Here is a 27,886-nt window from a genome sequence, read left to right on the forward strand (position 1 = left end):
TACGCATGAAACTAACCGCATATTGTTTATTAGTGTAATGCATCTGATTGTAATTAACTTGTAACAATATAATGGTCCAGGGAATAGCCATAGTATTCCAAAAACCATAACTGCTTTAGCGTTGTTACTCTCACTGCACCTTCTTCTTCTTCTTTCAGCTGCTCCCATTAGGAGTTGCCACAGCGGATCATCTTTTTCCATATTACTATCGCTGCACCACTCGGGGTATTTAAATCACTGTATCTGAGTGTGAATCGCAACAGCAGCTGATCAGAAAGAGAATTATCAGTATACAGTATCAAGTACACGCTACCTCGGCCATGGCAAAATATTTCAAAGCCTTTCCTGTACGGACCTCGCGGTTCAGAAACAGTTTCACCCCAAGAACTATAAACGTACTCAATCAATTGCTCCTTGTAGAACTGTTTGTACTTATAAGTACAATCACTTCACTGTAAACTTGCACTACAGTTATAATATTGCACAACCTGAGCCACTTTATAAAGCGCGTATTTACATATGATGACAATATCATTTTTAAGATGAAATGCAGCAAAATATGTTGATTATATTATACAGATAAAACTTTAACTTCATTTAAATAATCTATATTCTTCACTGGGACTGGCGTGAAGGATAGAATAATTAAACATGTATTACAATGATAGTTCAATGTTCCTTAAATGTTTTGAAGAATCAGTGCTCTAAGCTTACAGATGGCTTAACATCTATTACAGAGCTGATTGTGTGGCGATGGGTTACTTGGGGAAAGAAAAGCAAGGACTGCAGGGGCGGCCACGCCAATATATATTGAATATAAAACAGAAAGAGAAAATAACGACACAGCTAAAAACGCAGCGGCAAATTTCGACAAAAGTTAAACGCTTGTGTCATGAGCACGAGGTGGCTATGCAGTGTCCGCAACAGACATGGCCATCCACCGTGCATAAGATACCATATTGACATTGGCGGGCGAAGGAGCCACCGATTCTTTCTCTGCCCAGGGCCGCCACAAGCCTAGAGCCGCCCATGAGTACTGCTGCAATAAATAATTTCATCGAAGGTCGCACACAATCACTGCACCGTGAAACCCATGTTTAATAACATGCTTTCATTCCTATCATCATGAAAATGATATCACGTATACATCTCAGTATTTTAGTTATTCAGAAAGCTATAATATCATGAATGTAATGGATTCTGTGTTCAGTCAGAGGAAGAGAGCCGGTTTAAGAAGCAAGTAGTGATTCACACACATTTAATTACGATGTGATTTGAGAAACTGGTTAATTAAACGATTTTAAGATGACGTTTATGATGTTCTACTTTAATTAGAAAATAAACTACATGATTAAAGTGGAAACTTCGAGACTGAAGTTGCTTGCTTCGTGCTTTTTTCCTCCCACTGTGTGCCTTTTTTTTTCTCTGTACCCTAATAAGCTTTTATATGACACTCAGACGGTGGGCTACGATTCGCCTTTTCACGGCGACTTTGATATCTGAGCTTTCAAGTTTCTCCAACATGCTATGTCACTCGATCAACTTCATTTTGTTGATTATACCACAGTTTAACTAAACAAATAGTATGTTTTTCCTTTGCCTCCACTTAGTATTCGCTGAAATTCTAATATTTTTCCCTTTTGCTTTTCCCATTGTCTACACAGAAGGCTGAGCTTAAGGATGATTTATATTGATTTGCATATTCAAAGAGGTGTAATTCTGGGAGGAGTTGGGGCAGAACATAAGGCACGTGCACGAGCGTTACTTTTCACGCTGAACGGGATTTATGTAGTGGAAGAACGTGGAAGTTGGAGTATACACAGATTCCTGTATCTGTATCTGGATTTTTCTGTGCGTAAGCACATTTCGGCTTTTGTGCTTACGTCATGTTATAGTGCGAATTCTACGCACAGCGTTATGCATTAGGCCCCAAGTCCCTAAGGTGGTAATGAGATGGAGAACACGAGGACATCCCAGAATTAAATGGAGAAGAACTTTTGTGCAAGACCTTAAGGCACTGAACACCATATGGCATTATGCTGAAGCACTTGTTCAAGATTGGAACTGCTGCAGAACCATTGCTGTCAATTTGCCACATAGCATGGGGGATCCAAGTCTAAGTAAGACTAATTCTGAGGAACTCTTGATTGGAGTCAAATGTGGCAGGCAGTGCAGCACAGTGGTTAAGGCTCTGGACTTCAGACTCTGAGGTTATAGGTTCAGAAAATGCCACTGACACTGTGTGACCCTGAGCAAGTCACTTCACCTGCCTGGGCTCCAACTGGAAAATGAATAGAAATGTAACCAATTGTATCTCAAATGTATTAAGTCACTTTGGATAGAGGCATATAAATTTGTAAATAAGTAAAGAAGTTTATCACATTCGCGCTGTGTCTTTCAACAACTTCAAAGCTGTTAATATAATTTCAACAATAAAATGTGTTTAAAAGCACTTATCTGAGAGTTCACCTCTGAACTCAATACATGGCAATATAAATAATATGTGTCAAATTATATAATTAGATAATCAATGTACATATATATCAATGTACTGTATATATTATATATATATACACACACACAGAGTCAAAAGATTTAGAACACCTCAGCTTTTCTTTAAATTTACTCAGTTGAAATGCAATGAATGACTTGTAACAGTGAAAAGGAAAGCAGTAAACTGCTAGAGGTTTAAGTTAAAGTTTAGGTTAGCAAAAACTGAAAAAGGGCAATATCAATCTATCTATCAGAATAAACAAACTAATATGTTCAACCTACAGATGTTCTGCAGCAATTAAAGTAAATTAAGCCCAGCAAGCTGAACCAAACAATTTGCACAGGTGTCCCAACATCTGGATTACTTTAAATCCTTCTGTCTGTCTTAAAGCAGAGTTGGAACAGACTGTATCACTACACCCTCGGATGTTTTACTTGGACGATATTCCAGTGATAGTGACAAGAAAATGACAATTAACAAATTAAACGAGACATAGCATTATTATCCTTTTAAGTGTAGGGTATTCATTTAGAAAAATTACCAAAAAAAAAAAAAATCAAGTGACTTGTGAGTACGGTGTCTGTCCTACACAATCCAAGGGCAACTGGAAACTGGAAGAAACTCTGATAGGAAGAGATCTGGTAGACCCAAAGTCACAACCCAATCAGATGACAAGTTTTTGAGGGTCACCAGCTTACGTGATAGGTGCCTCACAGCACAACAGCTTCAGGCACAGATTAACAGTGGTCGAAAAAAAAAAAACAAGTCTCAGTTTCCAGCCCACAACCGGTATTTCAATGTCCTATTTTGTCTAAGGAATGGCTTTCTTACTGCCAATCATCTTGTGTGTGCGTATATATATTTGTGTTGCAGATCTGATAGTATATATCCTTCTACAGTATATAAAAGCGGTCGGGATTGTCCTTCCATCCCGTGAGTGCTACGCAGGCGCAGAGTTTCACACACACCCCGTCCATTTTGCAATGCACGATGGGATTTGTAATTTAGTTTTTCCAGGTAAAAGATGATTTTCTATTCCAGACTGTGCGATATCTTCTTCTTCTTTCTTACTATATAAAAGCGCTCGGGATTGTCCTTCCGTCCGTGAGTGGAAAGCGTAGCGGTATTCAGCTTATCACAGACTTACTACTTGCAGCTTGCGGTACGAAGCGACATGATGTGAGCAGAGTTCTGGTGCTCACATCGTTCCCTTGCTTTTGTGCGCGATGCGCTGGAAAAATAGACAAAATTATGTCTCTGGAAATAATTAATGTTGATGGAGTACAAATGCCTCACCACATAGTAAATATCAGGGGGGTTCAAAAGGGCGACCTCAATATAGAAAAAAAGTTTAAATTTCATCACAAAAATAACAGAAACTACAAGTATTAAAGTAATACTGCTCAAATGCAATATAACCAAATTAATGAGTTTGTATAAAATATCAAATTGATCTACATATTGAATTGCCTTAAGAAGTGGTCAACTTAAAAGTCGGTCGTCTTAAAAGGCAGGTCAGCCTAGTATAATGATACAACTTGTAAATATTTCAAACAGTATGCTTAAGAAAAACCTAAAACATAAAAATAAGACTTTTTTTAATAAAATGACTTAAGGACATGACTTTGTAATGACTGTCAAAACCGGAGATATTTCATAGGTATCATCATTTAAATTGTCTGAAACCTTCTAAGAGCAGCTAGTATAACTATTTATATTGCTTTATAACTGAGGTCAAAATGTAACCTGTGTCTCACTGATGGTACTACAGGGGGAAACTTTCCTGCCAAAATACAAATAAATTAAAATAAGGTATGCTATCAGAAAAAACATTGCTGACAATGGGAGAACTTTTATATGACATGCCAGAAAGCAATGCAAAACTTTTTTTTTAAATCAAAAATGTGACACAATCGGAGGTTTAAAACTTCAAAGTATACTTATGAGAAGGAGTCATAGTGGTCATTAGGTACATGTGGACAATGGACAGAAGCAAACAAGAAGTTTAGTAAGATGTTAGTATATATAAAATTGATGTGTACAGTACAAGAGAAGATAGATGTTACAGTTAAGCAATATAACTCACTACTGAGGCCTTATTTGGAGTATTGTGTACAGATGTGGCCTCCATTTTATAAAAAAACCCATAACAGCACAAGAGAAATTCCAGAAATATAATAATAAAATAACATATTTAACTGATCAGCTTCTACCTGCAGTGTAACACAATTGATTTGAATACACTGCAATGGGACAAACCAATGGATAATGTAATGCAGTTGTTATGTATAAATATAAATTAAAAATACTTAAAAGTACTTTTTGAATGTTTCCAACTCACACAAACATAAAATGGATTAAGAGGACTAAAAGAGGACAAAATCTTCCACTTTTATAAAGTCAATAGTTGGAAACTCATTAGGTGTAAATTTCACACAAATGTTAGAAGCTCTTTCTTTACACAAAGTACCACAAACACATCAAATAAATTACCACATAGTATGGTAGAATAGCACTATAGGGACCTTCAAATCTCTTCAATGTGATTTTGGAGAATCTACAGTAGGTAAATAGGATTGGTGTGGTTGCTGGGTTGAATGGCATGGCTAATTTTCAAAACTGTTTCAATACTCAATTTCATCTACACTCTTAAGAATAAAAAGGTGCCAGGCTGGTTCTTTTGAGCAATGCCATAGGCAAACCATTTTTGTTTCCCAAAAGATCCATCCAATGAAGATTTCAGAAAGAATGTTTATTTATTTAGATCTGTAACAGACTTCATACAACTCCATGTATTCTTCCAGTACTTAGATGTTTACATCTTATGTTACCATATACACTGTCGGAGATGACTGGTTTTGGATGGGGCGACCCGGCCAGGACGCCCAGGAGGACCGGAGGAGGGCTTACGCCTCCCCAGACCATGTGGGGGCAACCTGGTACCTTTGGGGGCCACGGTTACAGAAGCTCAACCCTGTAGGGGCCCGTGATCACTGCCAGGGGGCGCCCCTATGCCTTTGGAGCCCTGGACCTCAGCACTTGGATTGCCGGGACACACCTGGAGCACATCCGGGGGAGCATAAAAGGGGCCGCTTCCCTTCATACTATGGCTAGAGTCGGGAGGAAGAGGATGAGGTCTCTGGAGGAGGCAAGGAGCCGTCCTGAAGAGAAAGTGAGCCATTATTGTGTTGGCCAGGACTTTGGGGACTTTTGGGGTTTTTGTGCACTTATTGTATTTAGAATATGCCCATTAAGCGTGTTGTGGGTGACATGAACGTGTCCGCCTGTCTGTGTCTGGGTCGGCTATGACAACACTCCTAAAAATAATGGGTCTTTAATGGCATTTTATGGTTATTAACGGAGTAGTGTAGTCCCAAGTACACCAAGCACAATTTCATTCTGGAAAGGGTTCTTTGCATATGAAGTTCATTCTTTGTGCTTTGAAAAACTTTGATATTTGATTTTGATTTTTTAATTTGATATACTTTGTTAATCCCACATGCAGAAGAAACCTGAAATATTTAATGCTTTGTGGGCAATCTAGTAGGATACAAACACATTAAGACAACTTGAACATAGCCCCTGTTAATTTATGCATCAAGAGTCACTTTAAAATCATGACTCATTGGTATTTTACAGCTCTGTTACTGTCTATTCATGGTTATTTACAGCATGGAGTCTGTTAAAGTAAATAAGTAAATAAACATTTGTGATGAGATTACCGAAACCAAACCAAACATGGTGAGTGTGTGTACAAGGCATCCAAAATTTTTCAGAACAAATTTACAAAATATCAGAGTTTGAAAAAAAAAAAACCTCTTGACTCAGCATGCACGGGTAGTGACATGCTACTGAGTAGAGGCATCACACTATATACCATGTTTAACAGTTGGAAAAAGCCATGTAAAACAGAAAACAACCTGAATCTGTCAGCTACAAAACAAATGAGGTTGTGTTGCTAGTACAAAAGCCCACATACAGCTATAACCAATAAATAAATAATAACAGGCATATACTTTAACCAATCAGTTTTTACATGGAATGCAAAAAATGATTTTAATGCACTGCAATAAGACCAATCAATAGATATTGTGAGGAATTTGTTATGGACAACCATAAATTTAAAATACTTAAAAACATCATGTATTGGTTTCAGCTGACATAGTCCTGGACTGGATTAAGAGAGTCTGGGAATAAAGACAGAATAAAAGATAGGCTAAAAATATCAGTAAATTTCTAATCATGTTAGTAGGTATCTAGTCCACAAAATGTTATTTCTATCATCTGTAACTGCTATGTGGTCAAATTACCTTTCTGTAAGATTACCATTAGCCAGTTACTAAGTATTTCTGATTTGTCTGATATGAACAAAAAATTATATATAATGACAAACTTTACATTGTTTTATTATAATCACAAATGATTTTATTACACCTTACCTTCTACTTGCAAATTTTGAACCAAACACCAACGTAAAACTAAATAATGAAAGCTATTAACCTCTTTCCTCCCTAATTGTAATATGATTTTCTTTTGATACCACTCTTTAAACCTTTCTGAACAGCTCTAGCCTTTCATATTATATATCTGGCACAGCAATCAGCTCAAGGTCTGACTGTTCTAAAGCCTATTAAAAATTTGTCTAAATTAAGGGAGATCTGAGTTAATGTTCTTTTTATAAGTGGGACAAAAATATATCTTATTTATTCCCTCTATGCTCTGTCGAATTATCTATCAACAATTTACTTTGATTATAAATAAGATAACAATAAGCAAGTATAACCTGTACTTTATGCAAAGCACATTGTACATACTCTAAAAAGAGGTCATTCAGTAAACATCTGGAAAAGTCAACATTAATATTTCTTCAACCATCAGAATGTAAACTGTATGTTTTAATCTCTCTCTATCTCACTGTATGACCTAATTGTACTTCAGCTCATGAATGATGAATAAAAATTACAGGGTAAGTTTAATGGTTTAATTTATTATCAGCTTCATTCTTGATTAATAGTCCTCCCAATATTCTCATTGCAGGTTTTAGACATTTTTCCAAAAGAATACTGCTTTAGTTTCCATGACAGTATTTTCTCTTTGTCTGATGTTTGAATGGCATCTCAGACAAAAGATTTGTACTATTGTTCTAAGCCACAGCTTTGCGTGACAGTTTATAAGTACCATGTTGTGAGGGGAGGTGGGGAAAGGGGAATGAATATTTTCTACTAATGCAGCCTGAATTTAACATGTAAAAGCTATGAACTATCCCTTCATAGTTAATACATATCCTTCTAACAGTAATAGTTACACATGAGAAAGCAATAAAGCAATTCTTTGGCTGGCACTACTCTCGCTGGCTGGCTTTCTATTATTAGATGTTCTGGTTTACCTCAGAACATATAAAACACCTATGACCAGTTAAACCCAAAATAATTTATGATATGTATATTTTAAAATGAGAGGTGCATTTTTGAGTCCTCCTTAAATGCAGCATTATGGAAAAAAATTGCATAAAAGAACAATGATTTGCACTAAAACCTATCAAAATCAATTTGTTATATCACAGCGTGCCTGATATTACTGTTCTCATAAAAGCTGCAGAATAAAGTAGTAGTCATAATAGTAATATAGCCACATGTACAGTAGCACAGTGTAATTTCTACTTTCATGTCTGACCAACATGCAATATACCATTACACTTACGTACTAAGATAAAGAAGTACAAAAAATTATATAAAAGACTATAAAGAATATTCTACACTTCTGCATTTTGCATGCAATCTCTGTTTCCTTCAAAGATGTAATTCTTCCTCCAAACTAAACAGTGTCAATAATAGTATTGAAAGTTCAAAAATACATTTTTATATTAGAATTTATACTCTTGGAACTGTCCAACAATGAAAATGAATGACCACTTTTGCAAGCTATAAGAGTCCATATTCAAAGTTAAATGCTTTGTTTGATTTAGAAGTTCAATAAATTAAGACTTTTTTGTAAATAATACATAATAAATTTTAATGTTTTCATAGTCGTATACAGTACACAAGAAAACAAATTTGACAAATGGAAGGAGACAATTTTGTCCATTCAGCTCTTTTTCTTTAGATAATGGCGAAGATTTACCAATACCTCATCCAGATTCTTCTTTTATGTTGTCAAGATTTGTTCTTAAACTAAGTGAAATTTCTGTTCTGTGTATTGCATCCACCCCTGCATGCCTTACCTACCTGGAAAGCGGTCTCTCTTCAAACTACTTTTCCCAAGATTTCTTTTTTTTCCTTTTGCCCACAAGGATTTTGTCTTTTTAGAGAGTCAAGGCTGGGGGGCTGTCAAAACACAGGGCTTGTTAAAGTCCATTGTGGTACTGTTCATGTGATATTGGGCTAAACAAAAATAAATTGTATTGTATTATATTACTCTATAGTTGTTCAAGATTCCCACAACTCCTTGCATAAAGAAATGCTAACTGGCTTCAGTACTAAATGCACTTCCCCTTAATTTCCACTGGCTTCCTTGGGTACACTGTTCACTGTTAAGTTGAAAGAATTTGGCTAGATGTACTTTTTCAAAACCTTTGAGAATTCTGAAGACCTGGATTAGGTCCCCACGTAATCACCTCTGCTGAAGACTACACAGTGTTATTTACCTGAGCCTGTCAGAGAAGTACATGTTTTTAAGTCTTGGGATGCACTTGATTGATCTTCTCTGCACACCTGCAACTGTATTGTAATGTCATGTTTGCAAAGAAATTACCAGAACTGCAAACAATACTCCAGTTGCATTCCAACTAGTGCATTATATAGTCTGGGAATAACGTTTTTGATTAATTTTCAACAGTTTTCACAATATAAACAAATATTTTATTTGTTTCTGCCCTTTACTTAGATGATCAGAATACTGTGTCAATGTAAACACTTTAATCCTTTTCAGAGAAGTCTTCCTTTAGGACAGCAACTCTCATTTTGTATTTATTATTGATGTTTATTTTGCCCACATTAAAATTCACACTTTTCTGCATTAAACTGCAGTTTCTAAGTTGTAAAAACTGTCTGAGCTTTTGCAGCCTCCTCAGTATCTGTTATTCCTCCAATTTTAGTAGAATCTGCAAATTTAAGGAATTTATTAACTTAACTGGAATACAGAAGTAAGACCACTGTGGGACTCCACTGATCACCTTGCCTCCTGTGGAGCATTTGACCATTATCTGTTTACTTTTCTCCTGCTGGTTTACCAACTTGATACTCAGTAACTGCATGCAAGGATACCTCTCAACTCATTGCTTCTAGTTTCAAAATTAAGGTTTGTAATTATACTATATCAAAGCCAGTATGGTGGGTATTAACCACTGTATATCACACAGTGTAGAAATGTAAATTTTTTACCAGCGACAATAGTCTTCTGTTTCTCTATTTATATACAGTACAACTGCAACTAGTGGTACAGCAAAGCTGAGACAGATGCATGCTGTTGCGCAAAAAGCTCTGTCATAAGTTATCACTTAGATTGGTTGATGGCTAAACAGAGCTTTCTATTTAACTCAGTGACAGAGCTTGTCGCTTGTAATCCTAATGTTCTGAATCTGTGTTTCAGGTGTGCTCTTGTAAGGAGCATGACTAGTTGTAAGTAACAGTGTCCATTGTAACAGAAGAGCAAGTGCAGTGCAGGCTTAGAGAAACAGAGAGTTTGTTGTTGTTGTAATACCATGCCTGCTGTATCAGAAGTCAGGGGTCCAGCTTGCTTGGCTGTGAGTCTGATCCCTTATTGCTCAGCCTGATAAACACTTGTTTTTGTTTGGCATCCTTAAATTCAAATCTCATGACAATCATCTCAGAAAGAATAACTACCTCCTCTGAGAGGGTGTGTCACCCTGAGCAATTCCCTACTGGTGACAATGCATTTGGTATGAACTGGAGCATCCTCCCATCCTTTTCTTAACCCAAAGTATTCTAATAACTATACTAAAATGGCCTCTTTTATATGCAGTATGCATTGGAGATTAAACTGTACAGAATGCTATCTTCTAGTTCAGAATGTTTGAATTTCTATGTATTGAACCATTTAAGAATAAATGTACTAAAATGGGGAGAAGAGAGCCTTCAATTCACAACTCAAACCCCATTTGAACACTCTCTCTAGCCATTCATGAGAAAATTTCATGGAAGTCATTTATTAAAAGAATATTTTAGCAAAAATACATGTGTTTGGGGCATTGTGACCATATGACTAGATATATGACATATGTATTTTGCAATATAAGTAAGCCAAGATTTTTTTCATGCAAGTCAGTCAGCTTACTGAATGCATTTAAGGTATTAAACACAAAAAGAAGAAGAATTGTATCCAGTCCCCATTAGTGGTACATTAATTCTTTTCATCTCTAGTAGCTTTGATTATACCATGAGGAACACTAACAAGAAACAGTTGGTTCTTAAACTTCTTTAATTTAATTCTAGATTAAAAACAGAATGATCATAATCACCAGTATAAAAAGTTAACTTTTGTTACATTTCAATTTTTGTTCACAAGGAATCTGGTCAAAATTGTAAAGTTAGCCTTGCTGCAACTTAGTAGTTTTTATAAATTTGATATTTAGGTGGAATTGTAAAATTTGTGGCTCTTAATTAGATGTTGTAATAATGCCTTTGACTAAGGTATTGTTTACTGCAAACTAGTAAAATAATCAGGTTTTGTTAGTGTTTGCTTCACTAACATTCAAATCAAAAACAAGTAAATATTCAGATATATTCAAACTTAGGTTGACTATTATGTGTATTATATGTATGTTTCTAAGTGCATTTTTATACTTTGTTAAGTATAATGGTAATGGTGGCAACTGCAGCAACAAGTAACAACAAAAGCCAGCCCATCCAAGCAGGAAAAAGGCATATCGATACTTGGGCTACCGATATTTAATGTAAGAGCCATTACAATCCTGCACAGGTGCATCCTAAAAATGGCAGCATCAGCATAGCTGTCTTGTTTTAAGTCTAGAATGGACAGCTGGGAGAGCAAGTCCCTGTTAGGATAGTACGCCATAAAAAAATCAACCATGAGAAGGATACTAAATCCATATCAGCCATGCATGATAGCACAGCACTTTGCTACATTAATATTTTTACTTTTATTGTCACATTTAGTCTGAAAATCATAAAGTGCTTTTGACTACTGCACTAGTGAGTGAATACTGCAGCCTCCCAAACTAAAGTGAATCTTAAAAACACAGCCCTTCACAAAAATAGGGTTCTCAGTGTATACAAAGTGCTATAATTAAAAAAACAAAGTACAAAAACACACATTGGCCCTGTCTATAAGCTCAGACAGACTTGCCTATAATTGCTTACAAATGCAGTTATTATTTTATTTTTCCCAGGCTAAGAAGTTTTTTGGTCCTTGAGAGTAGAAGACATAAATAAGGTCACTGTTCATCTCTCTTTTATATAAACTGAAGGATGAGTATACATACTCATGTTCCACAAATAACTGTGAGATCTAAATTTAGTAGTTTAATTATCTTGAAGTTTTTTTATCCTCATTATAAGTTTTATTTAGCAGACATTTTTATTCAATGCAACTTAAAAATTATGTTAAAAAGTTTGGGTGTTTACCAAGAAAATACAAAGTTAACAAATAAGTAAAATTTATAATAAAAAAAAATCACAAAAGGGGTAGGAATTAATAAAATAATAGTATACAAATAAAACAGCAGACATGACTTGAAAAATTTCTAAAATGGGACATTGGTTGAGTACTGCAGGCAGGAGCCAGTCATCAAGGAACAACAGACAGAATTATTAAACTGAATTGGGTTGTTTTTCTCCATTGCAAATGCAGCAAAAGTGTAATAATGGTGGTCTGAATGTTTATACCTCATTGTTTTTGGCATTGTTAATCAAGCCAGTAGCCACATAAGATGGAAACCGTGTGACAATGTGTGTTGGCTAAGGCAGCTAATTGTGCATTGGGATATAAAGAGTACAGTAATAGTAATAAAGAGAAAATCAGAACCATGAGTTCTATTCCCCTTGCATTGATGATAAAGTCTTAGCATAAAGCAAAAGTCAGTAATGTTAGATTTAATAGTAAATAATAGCATGATCAAATGCCTAACAATACGAACTGTACCAGAGAAGTGTTTAAAAACATCCTCAGAGTATCTCTGTAGATCAAAACACAAAGCAGTGGAGTAGAAAAACAACAGTCCCAAACTACACTGTGAAAGGGGAGTGGCTGTAAGTTTTAGTAATGAAGATAAGAACCTAACCATTCAAAATTATGAAAATTAGATTTTGGAAATGAAGTGTTGAAAGAGATCTGCTAAAAAATCACATCATTTAATAGCATGTCTGGAGTAACACAATGCCAAAACAAGTGTGAGGTAAAATAAACAGACTATTTTTTCTTAGGAGACTGTGCTCGTTTATTGTGGGAAATGACACTCTTCACATATTCTATAACTCAGTGATGACCAGTGTGATTTTCTGCGCGGTGTTGTACTGGGCCGGAAACCTCACTCCAGCAGTTACCCATCCAATCAACAAGCTGATTAATGGGGCCGACACACTTCCAGGATGCACTAGCGACGCCTTGGCGGTCGTAGTAAAAGTGGGAATAAAAACAAAAGTGAGAGCCATTGTTAACATAGTTCTATATAAAAATTAACAGTTATTTTTGAACACAGAAATACAGGAAGGCCAAAACAGCCTTGTTCCATTCTTGTCATTTTTCGGCTAATACGGCAGTTGGAACTGGATAAACGAGCATAATGCAGGCGCTATCGTTCAAATCAATGTAGTCAATTTGTGAATTTTCATAACTACAGTCCAATTCGTTTTTGAAGGCACTCAGAGCACCTCCCGGCAGCATCTGATGTATATCGGCTCGAGAAAGGACAGTAATCCATCACATCGGACATTCACGTACCCTTCCACATCGGGTCAATTTAAGCCCTCCATTTTAACAACCTTTCACCTTTCTTGAGGAGATGGAACGAAGCTGGCTTATCAGAAAATAAAACATACACCGCACGCAGAGGGCAGATCAAAAACGAACGTTTCCCAAACTCGTTTTAAACTATTTAAAACAAGTGATGGATGTGTCTGGATTTTGGGAATTTGCTCCACACTTACTACAGAATACCAGTATTTCCTCCATGCTAAACGTCTGCTTACGCACATATGGATGTGGCACTGCGCACATCTTACCTGTTAGTCGCCACCGCTCAGGGTGCGCCAGAGACAGGAGTCTTTTGGCATCTTCTGACAATACTTGTTTCGTCTCCCTCTTCGCCTTTACCTCATGTTCACCATCTTCCTGATTTGTCGAATTCGGTGTATGGCTGTACGACTTAGAGAAGACAAATGTGCAACCAGCCGACTGTACGCCCGTTCTCTTTACCAGAGCTGCAGAGGTTTCGTTAGCAATTGCCAAGGGTATCTGACAACGTGACTGATGAAGCCGGGCAAACGGCTTTAGAAAAAATCGCCGCGATGCAAATAAGCATACCGATGGAGATGAGCGACAACTGGTGTGGAGAATTTTCAGAAATTGTGTATCCTTCCGGCAGCCTGCTTTATATATCCATAAACTCATGTTTCCCTCAATAATTTAAAACTCACTGAGAAAAACAGCCGAAGGTCAAATCGTCAGTAGTGACTGCTCCTTTAAAACTGTGAACACTACAATATTCTCAATTTTAACTTTGCTTCTTGTCTTTCTCTTCATATCATATCAATTAATGCCCGCACCCAGGCACTCTAACCGCAGCCATTGAAAAAAACGAGATAAGGAAAATGATCGAACCAGAAAGCATGCTATCAGTCTCGAACACAACTTCTGCACCAAAAAGTTCCCTCACGCCCCGGCCGTTGCTTCCATCTGACTGTACCAGTTTACCTTCCCGAAAGCTGGGACACGATAAGGAAGACTGATAGAACAGAGTGTATCGATAGCCACTGACTTGTCTGTTGAAACGATCGATTGTACAATCTACTACTCCTGTCTGTTTCTGACTATAAATGTAAGTTACGCTTATGGCCGCTAGATGGCGAACAACATCAAGAGTAACCTCTCCCGAGGAGTTTGCCCTACCTCCGGTAAGTGTGTGCGGTGGCGTTTTCGATCCCATGGTTGCGCCTTGCTTGTTTGTTGATTTTTGTATGCGTTTATTTTTTTGTCTTTTCCGATGACACACTTCATGTGAGTTTCTGCCTTACAGCAGCCAGGTCAATGTCGGAGTAGAGGTTGCTTGCTCTTGCCATAAAAGTTAAGTCTTTTCCCCTAAAAGGCAGGTGCTTAATTTCTGACATAATACATTCCTATGATGGGTGCCCAAGCCTGTTCCTTATTACCAGCATTTCCTAAAATAAAATAAAACATTAAAAGTACTTCCTGCAGGAGATGTGGCTTCATGTGAGAAGTTCCAACAGCTGTCCCATTCACTAACTTTTAAAAATCTATTTTGTTTCTATGATTTTCACTTCATGTAAATGAAACAACTGTACGTTTTGCAATTTCTATTTCTTATACAGATTGTCCTCTCATACCGTCAACCTGCAACCAGTGCTTGACGTTGAAAAAATACTTCCGGTGTTCGCCTTGTTGATTGTGCTAAAAAACGAGGGTGAGACGAGGTATACCCTTAAAGATCCATAGATAGGATATGTACAATTTATATCGAAAAGCTTCTGGTGACAGCGGGGTCCCCCTTGATGGTGCAAACGGACATATTTGTTGTTGCAAATAAGCGTTGCTAATGTGGTCCGAACTGATTGTACTCCCGATACACACATACAGTGGGTACGGAAAGTATTCAGACCCCCTTCAATTTTTCACTCTTTGTTATATTGCAGCCATTTGCTAAAATCATTTAAATTAATTTTTTCCTCATTAATGTACACACAGCACCCCATATTGACAGACAAAAAAAAAAAGAATTTTTGAAACTGTTGCAGATTTATTAAAAAAGAAAAACTGAAATATCACATGGTCCTAAGTATTCAGACCCTTTGCTCAGTATTTAGTTGAAGCACCCTTTTGAGCTAATACAGCCATGAGTCTTCTTGGGAAAGATGCAACAAGTTTTTCACACCTGGATTTGGGGATCCTCTGCCATTCCTCCTTGCAGATCCTCTCCAGTTCTGTCAGGTTGGATGGTAAACGTTGGTGGACAGCCATTTTTAGGTCTCTCCAGAGATGCTCAATTGGGTTTAAGTCAGGGCTCTGGCTGGGCCATTCAAGAACAGTCACAGAGTTGTGGTGAAGCCAGTCTGAGGTCCTTAGCACTCTGGAGAAGGTTTTTGTCCAGGATATCCCTGTGCTTGGCCGCATTCATCTTTCTCTCGATTGCAACCAGTCGTCCTGTCCCTGCAGCTGAAAAACACCCCCACAGCATGATGCTGCCACCGCCATGCTTCACTGTGGGGACCGTATTGGACAAGTGATGAGCAGTGCCCGGTTGTCTCCACACATACCGCTTAGAATTAAGGCCAAGAAGTTCTATCTTGGCCTCATCAGACCAGAGAATTTTATTTCTCACCATCTCAGAGTCCTTCAGGTGTCTTTTAGCAAACTCCATGCGGGCTGTCATGTGTCTTGCACTGAGGAGAGGCTTCCGACAGGCCACTCTGCCATAAAGCCCTGACTGGTGGAGGGCTGCACTGATGGTTGACTTTCTACAACTTTCTCCCATCTCCTGACTGCATCTCTGGAGCTCAGCCAAAGTGATCTTTGGGTTCTTCTTTACCTCTCTCACCAAGGCTCTTCTCCCCAGTTAGCTCAGTTTGGCCGGACGGCCAGCTCTAGGAAGGGTTCTGGTCGTCCCAAACGTCTTCCATTTAAGGATTATGGAGGCCACTGTGCTCTTGGGAACCTTAAGTGCAGCAGACATTTTTTTTGTAACCTTGGCCAGATCTGTGCCTTGCCACAATTCTGTCTTTGAGCTCTTCAGGCAGTTCCTTTGACCTCATGATTCTCATTTGCTCTGACATGCATTGTGAGCTGTAAGATCTTATATAGATAGACAGGTGTGTGGCTTTCCTAATCAAGTCCAATCAGTATAATCAAGCACAGCTGGACTCAAATGAAGGTAATCTCAAGGATGATCAGAAGAAATGGAAAGCACCCGAGTTATATATGAGTGTCACAGCAAAGGGTCTGAATACTTAGGCCCATGTGATATTTCAGTTTTTCTTTTTTAATAAATCTGCAACAATTTCAAAAATTCTTTTTTTTGTCTGTCAATATGGGGTGCTGTGTGTACATTAATGAGGAAAAAATTAATTTAAATGATTTTAGCAAATGGCTGCAATATAACAAAGAGTGAAAAATTGAAGGGGGTCTGAATACTTTCCGTACCCACTGTACATTCAATACCAGTCCTCTTTAAGCAAGAACGGGGGAATTCCTGACTGCAACTGTGATGTATCTCATCGCTACATACATTGACTCATAAAATTTTGTTTTCTTATAAACCTATCAGCTCCTTACATCAATGTACTCATTTTCTTTGTAAATCATCTCATAATTATTTTCTTTATAGTAGATGATACATAATATAGAAATTTATTCATACGTGTGTGTATATATAAATGAACTACCAAAATATTAAGACCCTTAACCAGTTCTCTAATTTTACAGAATTTTAAACCCTACAGTGAAATTTTGTTTTCTGTGATATTTTTATTTTAAAGTACTTCCAAGTTAACAGCTAGTGTTTCTAGCAATCAGGAAGTGGCACTTAGTCAGTTAATGGAAATAAGAAAGGCAAGAGTGTAGATAAGTAATTTTGAGATGGGAGTTTTTATAGAGTACTATTGGACAAGTAGACCAACTTCCCAGTTGGTGGTCAGGGATAACTAAATGCACTAGTAGGCTGCATGGGAATTTATAATTTTCCACTTGTACTTGTACCTTCTGTCTGTGTTAAACCCTATTTTACATTCATCCCCGATTTCGACCTTCCAGGTTGGTCTGGGTTCAGGGATGGTTCCAAGTCCTTTCAACCCAGGCAGTTTACAATCCTCTGCACACAGAAAAAAGTAGTGTGGAAGAAGTACATTATGCATCACCTACAGATAAGTGGTGAGTTCAGGAAACCTGAAGCATTTTATTTTCTTTTGAAACAGTGTGTATAGGAAAGCCAAAACAAAAACCACATATCATACATACTAAGTTAGTTTTAATTATATAAATAACTTAATTCTTTACCAGCATTTTATGCATATAATGTTTAATCAAACAGGAGGGATGGGTTTGGAAGCAGTTGGAAAGAATGCAAAACCCAAAGGTCAGATTTTGGGTTTAGGAATATGATATATACATACAGACATGACTAAAAACATTGGTACCTTGTGTAACAGGTGTCTAAAATACAAAGTTTAGTTATTTGAAGTTTCAACAAATCATGATAATATTCATTTTGTTGTATGTTTAAGCTGTTGTGTTCCTGTTACATTTCCCTACTCCGTTTATTGTGTTATGTTACATCAGTGTGAGCCTCTCGGTGTTCATTTTTCATTGCAATACTATGGAGAGAAGGAAGAATTGTATTGGCATTGCATGAACAATCACTTTTTATGTTTTACATTTCAGTTTAGGCTGTTAATAATAAGCATCAATGGATAAAGGAATTTATCGTAGTTGCATTACTCCTTCATGACGATTTGTACTGCACGTTGCAAATCACAACACAGAAGCTTAAGAGATCAACCCGAATCAAGGCCAGAGCGTAGCAGCATGGCGTATGCAGTGAAAACCGGTTACACTTGCATTTTATTCAAACCATATTCCATTTCTTGTAAAACAATTTTGAAAGTAAAAGATGCCAAGTCATCCATACATGTATTTCTTTGCAGGTATGGGGGATTGGGCAAAAAGCTGTGGAAAAAAAAAATAAATTCTGGCTTATTCTACAAAAACATTCCAAAATGGGAGTGGGGTGGGGGTTATTGGAACCCTTTAGAAGTTAAAAGATATAATTGGCTTGTAGTGATCCTTCAAGCAGGCTAATGCTTCAAACAAATACCACAGGTATCTTCAATATTGTAATCACTCATTCGGGCAGTTTAAATGGAGAAAAGAACTGACTCAACAGTTTTGCGGCACACTAAACATGGTAAAGAGAAGGAAATGCAGAGTTGTCAGAGGAAGCAAGACAGGCAGTAGCAGACAAGCATGGTCAACATAAAGGTGACAAGATCACCTGCAAAGAGGTTCCAGTGACCACTGTTGCCAATATTATCGAGATGTTTAAGTCCCATGTGACTGTAGCAGACATCTGAGATTGTGGCCACATAAGAAATACTGACCTAACCTGAAGAGAAACACTGCTTGAATTGTGGAGAAGAAACCAGGGAATACTTCAGAACAGGCCCAAGCACAAGGTGCAATGGTTTCAAGTTGTACCATCTATTAGTGTCTGTATGAAAACTACCTCCATTGTAGAACTCCACTTCTACAAGAGAAACACAGACAAGCATTGGAGTTTTCCACTATGCATATGGACATGTCACAAACCTTCTGAGAGAATGTCCTTTGGGCAGACCAAAACAAAAGCCTTTTGCCAAAATAAGATCAACTTTGTGTTCAGTTTATATAATAAAATAAATAAATAAATAAAAAAGGCAGCATTCAGAAAATAAAAAGAACACCATCCCTGCAAAACAAAACAAATGCAGATTATGCTACCTGGATATTAAATTTCCCCAAAGTAAAAGATTATGGAGGTTTATGTGAATGTGCTCTGCAAAAGGACTGCAGCTTGTCAGCTTGTTTCTACTCTGTCTCTGGTGCTGCTGAGCTAAACTCCATGATCCAAGGTCAGATTTATCATGTTCGAGAATTGGGTGGATATATATATGTAGTACACAGAGCATGTGGATGTAAAGCTATTTTTTTTTTTTATATAAAATGACTAGTTGATTAGTTCTGGCTAATCAGGATTTTAGAGTGCAAAAAATAGAGGTTCATAACCTTTCCTGCAGTACTAGTAAATTGTAGATGGAGAAACCTAAAGCAAAGGGAATACAGAAGAATCCCCAAAAGGATAATGTTTATATTCAGTTTCCTACTTGCAGATGCAAAACAAAAAGTATGAAGCAAAACCTGGTAAGGAAATAAAAGTGAGGACTTCTATGATGAATGAGCTATGGAAGATAGGTTAACATTAAGTGGGATTATAGAGAGATTTTTTTTTTCTCACAAACAGATCCTTAGACAATACTTTTTTGATCAAGATAAGCATACTTGCTATTAAAATAGGGGAGATGATCAAATGAAAGGATATCATTTGAATTACTGTCTAGTACATAGTAAAACAAATCTCAACATAAAATAAAGGCAACAATACAGAACTTTAGGACAAAAACATTTTAATAAAAATTTACATACCAAAAATATATCAGACTTCTTCAAAAATCCAAAGCAAACAGTTTGATAAATTATGAACAACTCCACTTTTCTCTTAAGAAAATATTATTTTAATCTTATACAAAAACGTAGTTATTTTAGACTACAGGTAGTTGTACCACAAACAATAAAAACATACGGTAAGTAAAAATTAACTTCATAACTTTTTTCTTTACTGGCAACATGTGTTTTAATCCATTTGAAATATTGTTATTAGTACAATAGCTCTTCAAAAAATCAATAAACAGTAGGTAATATTTAGAGATTAACTCCAATTTAGTGTCACTCAGAACAGATGGCTTCATATTTACCAATTAACTTCTGTACAGCACTGTCAGCATGAAAATTAAGCATCCAAACATACCAAAATTTATAACACGTTTTTGTTTGTTACAATCATGGACAAAAAGTCATTAGGCAGGTGGATGTTGGCAAAAAAAAACAAAAAAAAAACCAAAAAACTAAGCATAAATTGAATATGGATGTGTGTACTACAGTCAAAACAGCTTAAAACTCAACTCATGTTATTTTAAACTTCGCTATACAGTACACATATGTAAACAATGGTTACATTATGTATATGTAATGGATTCTTAAATATACTCTTTGATGTCCCATAACATAGAGGCACCTAAACTAATGAGAGAAAAGTTTATGTAGTTAACTCATACATCTTTTGCTCAAATGAAAACTGCCTGTATTGGATTGGTGTCCTGTCAGAGCCAGTTTCTACCTTTTGACTCATTTGTTGTAGGGAAAGGCTCCAACTTTGTGCAATCCTGGCTAGAATGTGAACTTCTTTATGTACAATGTCTGTTGTAACTGTTTCTAATAATTAAAATACTCATCATACTTGTCATTTTAATAAGTATTTGCCTATCCTTTGTTATATATACATAAAAAACAAACCTCATCCTCCAATTAACTTTATTTTTTTTGGTTAGATGAAAAAGCTACTTGTGACAGAAGAATACCAAGCATTTAATAAATGGTTCAAGACGTTCTGCTTGTTTTGTATGAAACATTTTTCATGAACATCTTCATATTATATCAGAAAATATACCAAGAATGCAATAAACTCAATATAACAAAATAATATCTATTTATACAATGCAACATTTTCAAAACAATTTATTCTGGACTAAAAGCTTCTAGGGCAGGACAACTAGTGTTGGAAAACACTAAAAGGCTAGAAACTGCTTACGTATTTTTTTTACATTTTTTTTTTTTGACAGATTATTAGAACATAAGGAATGAAAATTAAAGGAATTCAGTACATTTCCACATGGCAGGCAGTCAAAAGCTGTAAAACACTGGGCTGGAAAAATCCTTTTTGGTGGCAATGCTTCTTAGAAACATTTAACGTTTTGTGCATGAAATGGTTGCCTCTCTTTCAAAAACAGTTTTGACTCATTTTGAAAAAGCAAAAGCACACAAGCAAAATATAATCCACCTAAAGCAGGCAAAAGAGTGGTTGAGAATGCAACAATGCATTATTACTGCTCCTGGTTCTCATGTGCTGTTCCAGTGACCAGTAATAAATTGCAAGCCATAAACTGTACACTCAGTATGCTGCTTGTCTGTCCTGTGTAGATGCCAACTAGCTCACCAGATGAGCCATCAGCCGATGTGCTGCAATATGTATTACGTATATCCCAGACCCTGACTGAATTGTCCATGGAGGCTGAAGCAATAAGGCTGCTGTCTGGACTAAAGGACAGGCTTATTACACTATCTGTGTGTCCCCTCATGTCTTTGAAGAGTGTACCTGACGCCAGGTCCCAAAGTTTTAGCCTCTGATCTTCCCCGGCAGATGCCAGGTACTTTCCATTTGGAGAAAAAGCTAATGACAAAACAGGACCATGATGCCCTGTGAACAGTCTTACTGTGTTGCCTTGTTGAGTGCTCCACAGACGAACAGTTTTGTCAGCTGACCCAGTGGCAATGTAGTTAGAGTTGGGATGGAACTTAATGCAGTCTACATCCACCAAATGACCTGCATATATCCGCAAAGGGTAAGTTCTGCTGAACGTCCACAGTCTTGCACTTCTGTCTTGTGAGGCACTGGCAAAATAAAGGCTACAGGGGCTAATGTCAATATCCCATACTGGATATGCATGTCCTTGATATAAAGCTGTGTTAGTAAAAGTGTTCAAGTTCCAATACCGGATTGAGCTGTCTTCAGAGCAAGAGATGAGTCCAGAGCTGTCTGTGAGGAATGTAGTGCTGTACACTGGTCCACAGTGGCCCCTGAGAATTTTCATTTCACTCCCTGTGCCGTCTTCATCATCACACTGCACAGAACGAGAAAATTAAACGGCATTAATTACTTTTACATTACAGAGATAGCAACTGGGTACATCTTAATTAAAAAGAAAAAATTGCATTCAACTAGCTAATAAAATCATTTACAGGGATAAGTTCCATGACAATACACAAACTGGTTAATTTCTATACTAAATAAAAACTGTACCGGGAAATGTAATGGGGAAAACAATAAGTCAATTAACTACAAAAGGCTATAAAAAGTGTTAAACAGGATGGGCAATACTGACATACTGAAAACAAACTCTAAAAGGATCTAAAATCGTTGTTTATTTTTGATGTAGTGGTCTATGTTGATCCAACATCCTCATCCTTCTTTGTTAAACAAAAATTGATCACAAAAAAATCTAAAGGAAATAAATATGCCAAAATGAGAAGCAATTAACTTGTATATCCTTATTTCAGAAACTGCACAGAAGCAGAGAAAAAGTTAGTTTACAGTATATTCAAAATTATACATATTATGACCAGAGTCTAGAATATAACAAGTACATCCCCCAGATTAGTTGGCATGCCCTACAGGCTGAGAAAATGAAACTTCTTTGGTATTTGGCAGAGCTGATCTAGACCAACTGAGTTATAAATAGGTAAACAGCAGATTAAAGAAAAGAAGATTAAGTGTATTTGTAGAAAGCGCAGTGTGGCAGCTATACAGACTTCACCCGAAATATAAGAAAATGCTTTATGAACATGTGGGTATGTAAAGAAAGTAATTTAATGTTCTTTTTTGTATTATGATCCACAATAAAGCTGAATTTTTGCAATTACTAAGACAGAGTCTGGGTCGATTTTCTTATGTATACTACTAGCATTAACATCCAATAATGTTCCAAATACACCTTGAAGCAGCCAGTGGAACAGAACAGGACTGGAAGTAAGAGACGTATAACCACCATCACAGTTATTTTTCACAGCTGAATTCAATCAACTTGTCAAGTGTGTTGCTCACATATATTCTTGTGTATCAGTGGTTCATAAACAACCGACTGTGAATCAGCGAGTTTAAAAGGGCATTTCTCTGAAAGTTAAAAATGTAAAGTGATAAAAAGTAGGTAAACAGTAATTAATGAAGGAAACATTGCTTATCTGGGTTTATTTTGACTAATATGATTAATTGTGACATTCTTCATGTAATGTTTCAGTTTAAATAAATGTTAGTTATGTGTTTGCGTTACATAAATTATTTTAAAAAAATAGTTTAACAGATAAAATTCTAAAATTGGTGAACATGTGTAAGATCAAGTTGGAACAGCCTTTCCCCCACCAATGGTTACTTCTATGTCTGTAGTAATGCTCTGCAAATGATTACAGGTTACAAAAACATCCCTGTGCAATAGCCTAACTACTCTGTACCTGCCTAAGATCAGTTTCTACAGAAGGTTTAAGAAATACCCCTCCACCACTAAGGATCCAGCTTTTGGCCCTGAATCATCACACTTCTCTTTCTTGTAGTCCAGTTTCTCCTGCGCCTTCACATTTCTAAACATTAAGTCCTCTTGCTCCACCAGAGACAGAAAGGTTATAAACCTCCTGGCCTCATTCAACAGTAAAACTTTATCATAAACAGTTAGCACTTGTTTATAGACATTTTTCAACCATGCTTCAGTTCAACACTTGCTGGTTTCACAGAAATCATAATCATCCCTGTGCCAAAGAAGCCAAAGATTTACTGTCCTTTCGATTACAGACCAGTTACATTAACCTCTCTAGTAATGAACACATTATGTTTAACTCTTCAAGATCTCAAGTCTATCACAAATTCTCCTCTTTATTCAGAAGTGTTTGTTTACAGTTCCAACAGGTCCATTGACGATACATTAAACCTGGTACTCTGTTGCATTTTGCAGCATTTAAACTCACCAGGCGTACATGTCTGGTCCTTATTTGAGACTTTCATTCAGCATTTAATACAACCACGTAGCAGTATGTGGTACACTGGTACAAACAAGACACTGGTAGAATTTGACAACCAGAAGAAATTTTCGTATATCTTTAAGGTTTTGCATACTGTATCAGGAAGTCGCTTTTCAGGAATGGGCAATACTTACCTTATGACACAATGATAATGATAATAAGGCAGCCTTGGATTAAACATTATGCTTAGGGCACCAATTGGGCAGCACTGAGTTTTTTTTTTTTTAAAAAGTAGGAGAAAACTGAGAATAATAAATAAAAAAGTTAAGGATGCAACAATAAGCATTATTTTACATCTTTCAATCCATGCATTTTGAAATGCCATATATCTTCTAGGATTGAAATAGGAATGCACAATTAATTGTAAACTAATCAGGAAAATCTGTGATTGCTACATTCCATTTAGCATTCTCAACAAACTGATTAAAAACAATAAATGGCTGTTTTAATCAATCTCAGACAAATTCAGTAAGCATGAACACTTTGGCAAATATGAAGGACTTGGATCATATGTCTATGCAGGGGAGTATCCTGAACAAAATTTTAGGACTCCTCACTAACATCTTTTAAAAAGTGTGAAATTATTTTGTCTTTTGTTAGAAGCAGTGCTGAACCTAGATTACATGGCAAGTTTTAGAGATTTTAATATCAAATTAAAGACAATAGTTCACAGCATGGAATTTGGCTTCCAATACCAATGAGGTTAATAAAAAATATACCATGCAAATAGTTGGAGCACTAAACACAAACATCTATGGACTATTTACAATTCAATCACATAACTCATGAAAGCTAAGCAAGCAGAAGCAAGCCCCAATAACATTAAATCTGCAACACAGGTAATAGTTAATTGCTCATTTACGCTAACACATCTATATCGAGCAGGCAATGGAAGGCAAATTCAAATAAAGGAAGTCATTGTGTTTTACTAATTAAAAGAAAACACTCTGAATAAAACTGTGCACAATTATGTTTTTAAAAATGATTAACATCCAGTGTACAAGATGCACCTTTCCCTCCTGCAATTACTTTAATGTGTGTTGCCTTTACATTTTTTCCAAATGAAGGACAGAAAATGAAATAGATATGAAACAGGTAGAGCTTTATGCAATTGCAGATGATTAGGATTTAAGGAGAACTATGGAAACAATGCCAGACTTTGACACTTCATTATATTGATGAGGGATTTACTGAGGAAAATAGATGCTTGCAAACAGCATACTTTCCTTATCAAAAGCAGCAAAATCCATAATTACGAATAAGGTGAGCATAGTGCTATCAGTGAATGCACCAAACTCCACAACTTTGGTTATACAGGTTGTGCTTAGCAATGGTTGAGTATTCTATGACATTTATGTAAAACCTAAACACTGTGCATAGAATTGTGTCTACGCTGTTGCAATACTGTTATATAACATAGGTGACAGTCATTGCCTTATAACATGCAAATTCAGTTTAAGGGTTTAGTAAACATTTTTATTTAATTAATTAGTTATTTAGACAGTAATGTGCTGTATGTGTATTCTAGCAACTGGCACAATGGCAGCGGTATGTAACCTGTAAATATTTCTTGAGGTTGTTATGAATTGGTATTATTATATGCATTGCCTTTATATCTGCATCAGGTTATGTTTACATTCACTTCTTAATCTTAAATTACTGTCATTTAAGATCTTATTCTGTGCTTTGATTTTACAAACAAATGCAGCAGGACCCAATTATCATCCTGATATTAAACATTTTCCCACATTTTATTTACATTTTTGAATGCTGAGTGGTTTTAATGACTTGTTTACAGAACTTTTTTTTTTTTTTAAACAAACAAGATTAAGACGTGTGTTATATTTTAGTTTGTAAATTTCTATTTACTAAATTACAAAAATGGTGACACAAATAAACTGCTCAAAAAAATTAAAGGAACACTTTGAAAACACATCAGATCTCAATGGGAAAAAGAAATCCTCCTGGATATCTATACTGATATAGACTGGGTAATGTGTTAGGAACGAAAGGATGCCACATCGTTTGATGGAAATGAAAATGATCAACCTACAGAGCCCTGAATTCAAAGACGCCCCAAAAATCAGAGTGAAAAAATTATGTGGCAGGCTAGTCCATTTTGCCAAAATTTAATTGCAGCAACTCAAAATTGTACGCAGCACTTTGTATGGCCCCTGTGTTCTTGTATACATGCCTGACAACATCAGTGCATGCTTCTAATGAGATGACAGATGGTGTTGTGGGGGATCTCCTCCCAGATCTGGACCAGGGCATCACTGAGCTCCTGGACAGTCTGAGGTGCAACCTGGTGGCATTGGATGGACCAAAACATAATGTCCCAGAGGTGTTCTATTGGATTTAGGTCAGGAAAGTGTGGTGGCCAGTCAATGGTATCAATTCCTTCATCCTCCAGGAACTGCCTGCATACTCTCACCACATGAGGCCAGGAATTGTCGTGCACCAGGAGCCACTGTACCAGCATAGGGTCTGACAATGGGTCCAAGGATTTCATCCTGATACCTAATGGCAGCCAAGGTGCCTTTGTCAAGCCTGTAGCGGTCTGTGTGACCCTCCATGGATATGCCTCCCCAGACAATCATTAACCCACCACCAAACTGCTCATGCTGAATGATGTTACAGGCAGCATAATGTTCTCCATGGCTTCTCCAGACCCTTTCACTTCTGTCACGTGCTCAGGGTGAACCTGCTCTCATCTGTAAAAGCACAGGGCACCAGTGGTGCATCTGCCAATTCTGGTATTCTATGGCGAATGCCAATCGAGCTGCATGCTGCTGGGCAGTGAGCTCAGGGCCCAATTGAGGACATGGGGCCCTTGGGTCACCCTCATGAAGTCTTTCTGGTTGTTTGGTCAGAGACATTCACACCAGTGGCCTGCTGGAGGTCATTTTGTAGGGCTCTGGCAGTGCTCATCCTGTTCCTCCTTGCCCAAAGGAGCAGATACTGGTCCTGCTGATGGGTTATGGACCTTCTATGGCCCTCTCCAGCTCTCCTAGAGTAACTGCTTGTCTCCTAGAATCTCCTCCATGCCCTTGAGACTGTGCAGGGAGACACAGCAAACCTTCTGGCAATGACACGTATTGATGTGCCATCCTGGAGAAGTTGGACTACCTGTGCAACCTCTGTAGGGTCCAGGTATCGCCTCATGCTACCAGTAGTGACACTGACTGTAGCCAAATGCAAAACTAGTGAAGAAACAGTCAGAAAAGATGAGGAGGGAAAAATGTCAGTGGCCTCCACCTGTTAAACCATTCCTGTTTTGGGGGTCATCTCATTGTTGCCCCTCTAGTGCATCTGTTGTTAATTTCATTAACACCACAGCAGCTGAAACTGATTAACAACCCCTTCTGCTACTTAACTGACCAGATTAATATCCCATAAGTTTCATTGACTTTATGCTATACTCTGATTAAAAAGTGTTCCTTTAATTCTTTTGAGCAGTATATATTGTTCTTTTTATTGTACAAAAATATGTATTTAATTAAAGTTCTAGAAATAGAAATTAATAATCACAATTAAAATATCTAGGTCAATAACTGTAAATCATTAGTTTTATGGTAATCATGCGCCCCAAGTTAAAAAGCAATGGTAGAGGTTTTGTTTCATATAAATAGTTGATTAGAATATCTCTCTATTATAAAAAAAATCCTGGAGAGAAACAGTAGGGCGACAAGACGTGATCTTATAAGATCTCGGAAGACCCTTAAACGCCCTTCGAGACTAAAGAGATTGGCC

The 27,886-nt window shown here is 36.9% G+C and overlaps 3 protein-coding genes across 7 annotated transcripts in view; 1 reads left to right on the top strand and 2 right to left on the bottom strand.

Moving 5' to 3' along the window:
- Positions 1-14,425, bottom strand: part of abcb10 (ATP-binding cassette, sub-family B (MDR/TAP), member 10) — a 130,171-nt gene extending 115,746 nt beyond the window's left edge. Inside the window, exon 1 of the mRNA XM_039748287.1 lies at positions 13,693-14,425. Coding sequence (XP_039604221.1) covers positions 13,693-14,080 — 388 coding nt within the window. The 5' untranslated portion in view covers positions 14,081-14,425. The remainder of the gene's footprint in view (positions 1-13,692) is intronic.
- Positions 14,426-17,548: 3,123 nt separating this feature from the next.
- urb2 (URB2 ribosome biogenesis homolog) overlaps positions 17,549-27,886 on the top strand; it is a 246,717-nt gene continuing 236,379 nt past the window's right edge. Inside the window, exon 1 of the mRNA XM_039748286.1 lies at positions 17,549-17,569. The gene's annotated coding sequence lies outside the window, so the exon portion shown is untranslated. The remainder of the gene's footprint in view (positions 17,570-27,886) is intronic.
- taf5l (TAF5-like RNA polymerase II, p300/CBP-associated factor (PCAF)-associated factor) overlaps positions 19,943-27,886 on the bottom strand; it is a 70,535-nt gene continuing 62,591 nt past the window's right edge. For all 5 annotated transcript variants that reach the window (XM_039748293.1, XM_039748289.1, XM_039748288.1 and 2 more), the window contains one exon: positions 19,943-22,188. In XM_039748293.1, the coding sequence (XP_039604227.1) occupies positions 21,391-22,188 (798 nt within the window). In that variant the 3' untranslated portion in view covers positions 19,943-21,390. The remainder of the gene's footprint in view (positions 22,189-27,886) is intronic.

The sequence above is a fragment of the Polypterus senegalus genome, chromosome 3 (genome assembly GCF_016835505.1).
Source record: "Polypterus senegalus isolate Bchr_013 chromosome 3, ASM1683550v1, whole genome shotgun sequence".
NCBI classification, from domain to species: domain Eukaryota; kingdom Metazoa; phylum Chordata; class Cladistia; order Polypteriformes; family Polypteridae; genus Polypterus; species Polypterus senegalus.